General features: G+C 40.6%; 1 protein-coding gene across 1 annotated transcript in view; it reads right to left on the reverse strand.

The window, feature by feature from the left end:
- DRC11 (dynein regulatory complex subunit 11) overlaps positions 1-10,552 on the reverse strand; it is a 183,949-nt gene that overhangs the window by 137,456 nt on the left and 35,941 nt on the right. Inside the window, exon 6 of the mRNA XM_027771313.1 lies at positions 5,438-5,643. Coding sequence (XP_027627114.1) covers positions 5,438-5,643 — 206 coding nt within the window. The remainder of the gene's footprint in view (positions 1-5,437; positions 5,644-10,552) is intronic.

A 10,552-nucleotide genomic window follows, 5' to 3' on the forward strand; every position in this document is an offset into this window, starting at 1 on the left:
TAAATTTTGCATCAGATAAGGGACTGATAACCAGAATACACAAGGAACTAAAGAAGCTGTTTGGAAAAAAGATGATCAACTCTATTAAAAGATGGGAGAAGGAGTTGAAAAAAACACTCTCTAAAGATGACATACAAATAGCCAAAAGGTATAAGAAAAAATGCTCAACATCCCTCATCGTAAAGGAAATGCAGATCAAAACAATTAGGTACCACCTAACCCCAGTCAGAATGTCTAAGATTAAAAAAAAAAAAATGATAATTGTTCGCAGGGGTGTGGTGAAAGGGGAACTCATTTACACTGCTGGTGGGAATTTAAATTGATCCAGCCACTGTGGAGAATAATTTGGAGATTCCTCAAAAATCTACAAATAGATCTACCTTATGATCCAGCAACCCCACTCCTCGGTATCTACCCAAAGGACAGAAGAATTCTTCATTGGAAAAGTGCTTGCACATCGATGTTTATTGCGGTGCTATTCACGATTGCTAAGACATGGAACCAACCCAAATGCCCCCGTACAGATGAATGGATTGAAAAACTGTGGCACATATACTCTATGGAATACTACTCAGTCATAAAAACCAACAAAACCCTGACTTTTGACAGAAAGTGGAAGAATATGGAAGATTTACTGCTGAGTGAGGTAACCCAGGATATAAAGGAGAGACACTGTATGTCCCTACTTAACATATACAGAATGTCTGCACTCTGTGACTGAAACTGATTGACTAACGGTTGTACAAACACAAGAGATGGGTGTGAATGTCAGATGAGGTGTGTGTGGAGGAGTGGGGCCTAACAAAGGACATTTGGAGAAGGGATATGGAGGTAGAGCATTGACGGGATGGGGAGGTGTGGTGTTATCGGTTGAAGATATTTTGACCAATGTTCACATATTGAAATGCTCACTTTGTAAGCTAAACAATGTGATTGAATGTATATACAAAAATAAATTTAAAAAATTATAAAAAAAAGCACTTCAGAAATAAACTGTTTAGTTCCCATGTATTTGTGCATTTTCAAAGGCTCTCTGTTGTTGATTTCAAGTTTAATTCCATTGTGGTCAGAAAAGATGCTGCATATAGTTTCTATACTTTAAAGTCTCATTTTGTGCCCTATGATGTGGTCAGTCTTTGAAAATGTCCCATGTAGGGACAGAAAAATGTGTCTTTTGTAGTTGTTAGGTAAAACATTCAACACATGTTTGTTAGGTCCATTTGCTTTATGGTATCAGTTGGCTTCTGTGTCTCTTTTTTGTCTAGATAACCAAGTCCAGTGGTGACAGTGGGCTGTTGAAATCCCCACAAATTATTTGTTGCAGTTTATCTCTCTCTCTCTCTTTATATTTAGCAGTCTTTGTTTAACCGTATTTGGGTACCTCATGTTGGTGTGTAAGTATTTATAACTGTTACATCTTCCTGGTGAAATAATCCATTTAATGTCCTTCCTTATATCTTTTTGCTGTTTCTATCCTGAAGTCTGTTTTGTCTGATAGCAATATTGTAACTCAAACTCTTTATTTTTGGTTTCTGTTTGCATAAAATGACTTTCTCCAGCCTTCCATTTTAAATCTATGTATGTCTTTATCAAAGAAGTGTGTTTCTTATGGAAGGCTCTTTAAAAAAAAAAATCAATCAGTCAATCTATGTCTTTCAATTGGGAAATTTAATCCATTAATGCTCAGTGTTATTATTGACATATGCAGACTTATCCTTGCCATTTTATGTTTTATTATTTATTTTTTGTCTCTCCTTCATTTTTCTAATGTGGTATTTCCTTAAGTATTTCTTGAAGAGTTGGTCTAGTGTTGGTGAATTCTTTTAAGCTTTTATTTTTTTTTAAATCTGGGAGTGATTATATTTCTCCTTCACATTTGAAGGACAGTCTTGCCAAGTATAGTGTTCTTGGCTGAAATTTTTTTCTTTCAGAATTTAGAATATGTCTTCTCATTCTTTCTTTGCCTGCAATGTTTCTGTCGAGAGGTCTGAGGTTAGTACGATGGAGTATCCTTTATAAGTAACTTGACATCTCTCTAGCTAGTTTTAGAATACTATCTTTGACTGACTTTTGTCAGTCTTGCAACAATGGGCCTTAAAGTAGATATTCTTATGTTGAACCTATTTTGTGTTCTTTGTATTTCCTGAATATAGAGGTCTCCATGTCTCTCTATATTTGGAAAGTTTTCAGATAGTATTTCATGAAAGAGATTTTATATGCCTTTACCTTCATCTTCTGGAATACCCATTATGTGAATATTTTGGCTGCCTCACAGTGTCTAAAATTATTTATATGTTGTCTTCATTTAAAAAAAATTTTTTGAGATGTTTTTGCTATGCGCTCACCAGACAGACAGAGAGAGACAGAGAGACAGAAAGTGAGAAATCACCCCCCAGGGGGGATGGCCATGCTGCAATCCCTTCTCCTCCATTCTCTCGGGATCTTGGGCACACACGCACAAGCACCCGGTGTGAGTTTAAGCTGCAGGGTCCAGGACTCGAACTGCGGTCGACTACATGGGAGTCCAGCAACATAGCCATTACACTAACTGCTGGTCCCTATATGCTGTCTTCATTTTTAACTGTTATTTTTTCATTTTGTTTGGCAGCTTGGACTAAGTTGGATTCAGATAGTCAAGCTCAGAGATTCTTCTGCATGGTCTAATTTGCTGTTAAAACTTTTGAGAGATATTTTAATTTCCTCTATTATAATCTTCATCTCCAGAAGTTCTATTTTAGGGTCTCTTTATAGAGCTCCTCCTTCATGTCATGGAATGATTTTCTCATCTCTTGGAAATTGACTGTTTTCTTTCGCACCTCAGTTAGTTTTGTTTTGATCAATATTCTGAATTCCTTTTCTGATGTTTCTCTGATTTCCTATTATTTTATCTATTGCTGGTGAGGAGTTATTATGTCCCTTGGGAGAGAGACAGATCCTTGTTTTTCATATTTCTTGTGTCTCTATGTTGAATTTTAGGCTTCTGGTGGAATATTCACTTCTTCCTAGCTTTTGGAGTAGATTCTGTAATGCCAGTGGGCAGTACAGCCCTGAGTCCCAGATGTGTCCTTTGGAGCCAGTTGTGACCTTCAGGTCAGAGAAGGGCTTGCATAGCCTGTGTATAAGACCTGAAGGTGGAGCAGCTCTTCAGACCCATGTGGAGTCCTTGCAGAGTGGTCCAGGAAGGCCTGGAGGCAAGCTTATCTGTGAGACCCAGCACATAGGTCTTGAGTGGCCTATGCATATCACTTGAGAGTGGCACCTTTCTGAAGGCTTGAATGTGGTCCTGGGAAGGTGATGAAGAGGAGGGGAGGCAGGGCAGTCCTTAGGACCTGGGCATAGCCCTGGCAAGGCATTCTGGGAGGGGCCAGAGGCAAATCTGTCTGTGAGTCACAAGAAACAGGCCCTGCATGACCTGTGTGGGATACCCAGAGTCAAAGTGACCCTCTGTGCCTGTATGTGGCAAACCTACCTGTGGGGCCCTCATCAGAGTCTGCAATCTACGAAGTCTGGGGATTCAGGAAGGCTGATCGGATATGAGCAGACTCCCAACAGGAGTTAGGTGGCTAGACTACACTGCAGGACCAGAAGGTAGTATGTGGTGGTGCCCTGTCTTTGCCATTCTGATCCGGAGAGGGGGATCTCTGGTGCTCTACTCTCTGCCAAGTGTCTCTCCCCTTTCCTTTACTCACACTTACAGTTCAGGGAGGTCCAGAAGAGATGTGCTGTGGGTGTAATTGGTTGAGGCGGGTAGCCACTGCCTAGGACTTGACCCTGAAGGGAGGGAGAGTGCAAGTCTGCCCCCTCTCAGACAGCAGGAAGAGCTCACATTCCTCAGTCTCTTGGGATAAGGAGCTCTCTTTTGTGTCCCCTGCTCCCACTAGGCTATAGAGTCTTGATTGTTAATGGAGCTCCACCCACCCATTGGCTTGGGAGATGGGGCAGTGCTCTTGTGGCTTGAGGTGGGGGGTGGGAAGGAAGGTCCAATGATTTGCTGAAGCTGTATGCTTGTACACTTCCCTAGCTCTGTGTTTTTTTCTAGCGCTGTGCCTTTATTGTCCTTTCATAGTTGGGGGGTTCTGGAATCAGCCATGGATCTGGAATTCAGAGTTTCAGAGGACAGTTCCTCTTGTCTTCTTTCCCAGAGTGGAGGTTGGAGAGAGCTTCTCTGGAGTCTCACTGGCTTCAGACTTTAGTTTTAAAACTTTCGAAAACTCTTTAGTTTTCCAAGTAGAAATGATGTGTTCCAGAAGTTTCTGCTGTCTTTCTCTTACACTTTGTTAGTTTTGCCTCACTCCTTGCTGGAAGCATAGGCATTTATTTAGTTTTGTTTGCTAGGGGATTATAAAACAGTTTTTGAAAAGGCTTATTTTATACCTACATACTATATGGAGAAACAAATGTTTTTATTAAATGTTTCCCTGACCCAAATAATTTTAATGTAATTAATGTTACTTATATCTTTCAGAAAATTATATCAGATGATCTGTAAATGACTTTAAATGCTATTTTAGTAATTTAAATAAAGTTGCTTTTGTGGTTTGTATTTTCTGTGTTATAAACTTAATGATTTGTAAACCTTTAACAAATTAATCTAAGTTTTGTTTTGTTTTTGTTTTTGTTTTTGTTTTTTTTGGTTTTTTTTTTTTTTTTTTTTTTTTTTTTTTTTTTTTTTTTTTTATTCACCAGAGAGATGCTGGGGTGAGTGTATCTAGTTGGTTGTCTTCCATACTGTTTAGTCTATTGGGGCGATGGAAAAGTCATGGCATATTATTCTGTTTTTCTACGCAAAAATGTGTAATGACTTTTCCGATGACCCAATATTATAGAAAATACTTTAATATTAAAAACTAGCTTTCAGAAACTGTCTTTTGTAAAAAAGTTTTAAATCATTTAACATTTCACTTAAGAGCATAATAGAAGGCCATTAATACATGAATGAGCCTTGGGCCTTGCCTATGTATCATTTCAGGGAGACCTGGGGGCCAGGTGTCAAGTTCTGGGAATCAGCAGCTGCAGGAAATGATTATGAAGAGAGAACCAAGATGAAGAGTCTCAAGCCTCTTACAAACAAGGACCAACAATGCCAGAATGGATGGACTGCATGACCTGGTTGTAATGGGACCCTTGGCTTTTGGACAGACCTGCCTACCATCATGTGGCTGTGTCATCTACCCATGATGTTCCAGTCCCTGTGGTCACAGAAGCACTATGTGGGCCATAGTTACATATTAAAAAATGAAAATAGGACAGAAAGCAATTTCATTAACAAAAATGATTAATTTCTGAATTCTTAGCCTTGGCATTTTGATGTTCTAAAATGAAGCTAAGAAACTTCATGACTCCATGTCATTGTGCTTCTGAGCTTAAAAACATACAAGAAGCTCAACCACTATGAAGAGATGGTGGGGGCATGCCACCATGCAGTCTACTCTGTCACCTGCATTCGATGAACCAGTGCCGGATCTGGTCTTGAAGGGTCTCCCTGATGTCCGCACCCTCTATCAGCTTCAGGTCATCCTTGATTGTAACCATTGCCTCCCTGTAGTCCTCTTCATGCCTTATCTGCACTTCACTCCGCAGATGGTTCACCTTCTCAGCCTGGATTATGGTAGCACTGACTTCATTAAAGAGCGGAGGTGGATCCTGCAAATATAAGCAAAATGGTTTGAGGTCATAGAAGCCACAGTACTGGTAAAAACAAAACAAAAACAAGCAGACAAACCTTAGAATCAATCAAGTATGTCAATATCTTCAATGATGTCTTACCGAAGGCACAGGAGAAAGACATCCGAACACAGAGACCTGGCAGGACTACAGGATGGAAAGCTTTCCCAAATCATCTTGGCCAGCAAGAGGACAAAGAATATGGACTTCAAAAGTACTTGACTTAAGAACTAGTGAAAAGCATTGCCGTTGTTCTGATTTGGAGAAAAATAGCACCAAAATCAACTCTGAAAACATCCATTTTACTGTTGCAGAGTTCTGAAGAAGGAAATTCTACAGAGATGACTCCAGAAATTTTGTTTGTTTGCCTTTAAGGGCACGTGTGCTCACCAGAGAGAGAGAGTGAGGCAAAGTGAGACATCACCTCCCCAAGGGGGATGGCCATGTCACAGTTTCTTCTAGTCTCCTCTTGAGATTTTGGGCACACATGCACATGTGAATTGCAAGTGACAGGGTCCAGGACTGGGCTGCACAGTCACGTGGGATACAGCACCGTGAACTCCGTGCCACCTGCCAGTCCCTGATATTACAACTTGTTGTCAGAATATTCTCCCTCAAAATCTGCCCATCAGCACGTCAACAAGTGTTTGCCTACTAGGCTCCCACCAAACACTCAGCACAGGCTCCGTATCTGCAGAAGGTTGTGGGAAGAGAAAACATTATGTCACTTCTTATTCTTCAGAATCTCTCATCTGAAGAAATGCAGTTGGCAGGTCAAGATTAGCACATGCCACCATAGGGAACAATGTCAGGCAATTTCTTTTCTTATTTATTTATTTATTTATTTATTTATATTATTATTCATATATTAAATCACTATAAATCATTTAGATTGTGAAGAGACTTTACCCAGCATGATATACACCTCAGTCCAGCCCAGTTAAGACTACCATACACATCCTCGTCAACAGATATTAGACCTTATCTGTGGCCCACAGTGTCTTACCTCTCCCTTTCACCCCCAGATTTCCTATGCTCTTCCCCTCTCACACTCTCTTTCCACTTTGTCACTAGTGTCCATTACAATTTTTAATATTTTATGTTCTCCAGTCTTTCAGTCTGTACCATAGAGTGCGGACCCACTTTCTTTCAAATTCCAGGGGCTTTTTTTTTTTTTTTTTTTTTTTTTTAATGGCTGAATACTGTTCCATGGACCTCTCATCGGAAACAATGCAAACAAGGAAAGAATGGGAAATATATTCAAAGTGTTAAATCAAAAACAATTTCAGCCAAGAATACTATACCTGGCAAGATTATCCTTCATATGGGAAAAAAAAAATAAAAACATTCTTGGATAAATAAAACCTGATAGAATTTGCCAACTCCAGACCAGCTCTTCAAGAAATTCTGAAAGGAGTACTATACCAAGAAACTAAAGAGAGACAGACAGCAATAAGAGGACAAAAAACAATCAGGTAATTTCTAAAGTGCTACATGTGGGTTTGGATGGAAAGAGGGAAAGGGACTTTAAGAAGGAGGACAAGGCTGGGACTTACTGGAATCACAGCTACAAAAACTGAAAGACAGTTCTCCTCTACAGAAAAACATGCTGCACACAACACGTCCAGAGTTTTAGCCCAGGTCATTTAGCAAACTGAGGACAAGTTCCAGGTGTGCAGGAGCCCACCCTCTAATGGTGCATGAGAGCCAAGTGATACATTATCTGGACTATTACAAGCTGATTTTTCAACACAGTCATTTAAAATACTAAATTAGGGGCAGGCAGGTGGCGTAATGCTTGAGGCACTGGACTCCCACATGGCCAAACTGTGGTTTCAGTCCCAGACCTGGAGGCTTGAAACTCACTCCAGGCATGGGCGCATGCATGTCCAAAAACCCTGAGAGGAGAATGGAGGAGAAGGGATTGTGGTATGGCCATCCCTAACCCCCTCCACCCCACCCAGAGGTGATTTCTCATTCTCTCTCTGTCTTTCTGGCAAATGCATGTGTGCTACAGAAAAAAAAAAAAATTTTTTTTTTTTGCTAAGTTATATAAGCTTAATTAAAGAAATTGTATTAGAGACAGAAGTCATGGATCCCCCGAGCTCACCACTTCCTGGTCACTGTACTGATTTTTACCATCATTTGCGCTCTTGAGGTTATGTCTGGTGTCTCTGCATGAAAATGCCGTGAAACCATGTGCTGTGTGTGCATCTTCCTGACTGTGCTCAGGTGGGCAGCTTGTAACCGACTATGATGGGAATATTCACACCGCGGAAATCAAATATCATTCATCAAGAGCTGATTATACTGTTTTGATTTGCTTGCCCAGACTTAAGAAAATGATAGGGAAAAGCTAATAATGCAGAGAAACACGAAAGTGCGCTTGTCACATGGGAACTGCACAAGACATGAGGAAGTATTCTCCCAGTGTTGAAAACTGTATTCCGATTCAGCAAAGAAGTGCCGTTTTTGAAAATGATGAACAAACGAAGTGCTCACATACATGGTGTCATTTCACTTTGCTCTTTTTCACTAACAGAAATGAAAACATCAACAGACAATTACATCGGAACAACGTTCATCGTCTACGGCAATCAGGCCAGCTGCAGACCGAGTGCCGTGCTATTTGATGGCTGCAAGGAGAGTCTCAAGGCCTCATCCACAACACTAGCAAGGTCTACAAGACTTTTCTGCAAAACTACAAATTTAAATCAACTCCTGCAAAATGATTATTTTACAGGTTCCATTCACATACTAACATTTCAAACAGATTAAATAGTGAAAGATAACAAGCGTGTACATGTAAACTCACACGCACACATGCACACACACAAGCTCTACCAAATATCTCTGAACCTCTGGAGGCAGAAGGGATTTCTAATGAGAAGCCATTAGAACACAGCCACGCACTGCCATGAAATCAAGAGACAAGAGGAAAGGAAGTCCCACACATAACTACATTTTTTTTTTTTTGGAGTTTTTTTGCCATAGGGCACATGCGCTCGCCAGAAAGACAGAGACAGAGAGAAAAAAAGTGAAAAATCACCCCCCAGGGGGGATGGCCACACCACAATCCCTTCTCCTCCATTCTCCTTTTGGGATCTTGGGCACGCATGCACGCATGCCTGGCTTGAGTTTAAGCCACTGGGTCCAGGACTCGAACCGCAGTTGACTACATAAGAGTCCAGTGATATAGCCATTATGTCATCTGCTGGCCCCCATATCATTACATTTTTAAAAATATATTAATTAGACAGCAAAGAAAAGAGCCAATTTTCTACATTTATTATAATGAGAACATACAACTTGTATGATAGGAACAAAAAAATACCTCTAAATTTACCTTAAAACTGAATCTAAAATAAGAATTATAGAATCATTTTAAAGAACATGGTTAGAAACAAATGATCTAAACCACCTGACTTACACAGGTGCTCAAAGGCATGGTTTTCTTTCTTTTGTTTAGAGAGATATTTTTTCTTGCTATAGGGTACATGTGCTTGCCAGAGAGACAGAGAATGACAGAGACAGAGGGGGGGTGGGCACGCCGCAATCCCTTCTCCTCCATTCTCCTTTTGGGATTTTGGACATGCATGTACATGCGCCCAGCATGAGTTTCAAGCTGCTGATCCGAGACTCAAACCACTGTGGCCATGTGGGAGCCCAACAATGTAACCATTATGCCGTCTGCTGGTCTCTGGCTTTCCTCTAGATTATGCATTTTGTGTTGAAGTTAAGAGCTAGGAATTTCCTTTATTTAATCATTTAAAAATCCAAATCTTATATCTTCCAGTTAATGTTTTTCATTTCTAGTATTTACATTGTTAATGCATGAAAAAGAACTTAATAATTCACAGAGACATAGCTGTTCTCTTCAATGGCTATTTTGAAGTTGATTGTTTTCATGAATATATTAAAACAGATCTCTGCAAAAAATGCCCTGCGTTTCTTTGCCTCTGATGAATGTGTAAAATTATTTTGGAATCTTGAATTAATGTTATATGATTCTCTAGCGTAACAATAGATCACAGGGGGTAGGGGGCAGCAGGTGGCGTGGTGGATAAGATACTTAACTCTCATATTGCTAACTGCAGTTTGAATCTTGGACTCGGTGACTTGAAACTCATGAAGGGCAAGTGTGTGTATTGCCCAAAATCCCAAGAGGAGACTGGAGAAGGGATTGCAACATGGCCATCCCCTCTGGGGAGTGATTTCTCACTTTCCCTCTCTCTCTCTCCTGTGAGTGGATGCACTCTATGGCAAAATTCTAAAATATACAAAAACCAAAAAACAAAAAAAACAACAATTGAAAAAAAAAGATCCACACAGTTTGGCTTTGCCCAGATAACACGTTTCCTATTGTTACTTGTGAATTTCCTTCATAGATGACAGTAGACAAACTATTTCAGCTGGGCCCCTTCCCCTTTCATCCCTAACAGTGCCCGGATGAGCAGATGACTGGCCTGCGACTGCAGCCATCAGTGGCTCTGTAAGAAGTGCTCAGGGAACTTCCTGATGCTTCCATGGTCCAGGAGTGAAACAGACAGCGCTCGCTCTCATCCAGTTTTCATATTAACCTCGCAGGCATGGCGCTCCATCTATTCGTTCCTTTGCAGTTTCTGCGCTGATGTTCACATCCATCTTTCGAGGTAGAAATGAGGACCTGACTGTCCCATTGAACAGATGAGGAAGTGAAGGTTCAGCGCTGACCGGCCCCCATCATTGTACCTCAATGAAGATGCTGACAGTCAGGTGTCCCGGTCCTTGCAGTTCCGTGTCCCCATTACACCATGCTGTGCTGTTAATATGTGTGTATCCATGCGTGGTTCTTGATATAGACTTTCTCTGACAAAAACACATTTGGGTCATTTGTAGTTTCTTTCCC

This window comes from Tupaia chinensis, unplaced genomic scaffold, assembly GCF_000334495.1.
Source record: "Tupaia chinensis unplaced genomic scaffold, TupChi_1.0 Scaffold000030_1, whole genome shotgun sequence".
NCBI lineage: Eukaryota > Metazoa > Chordata > Mammalia > Scandentia > Tupaiidae > Tupaia > Tupaia belangeri.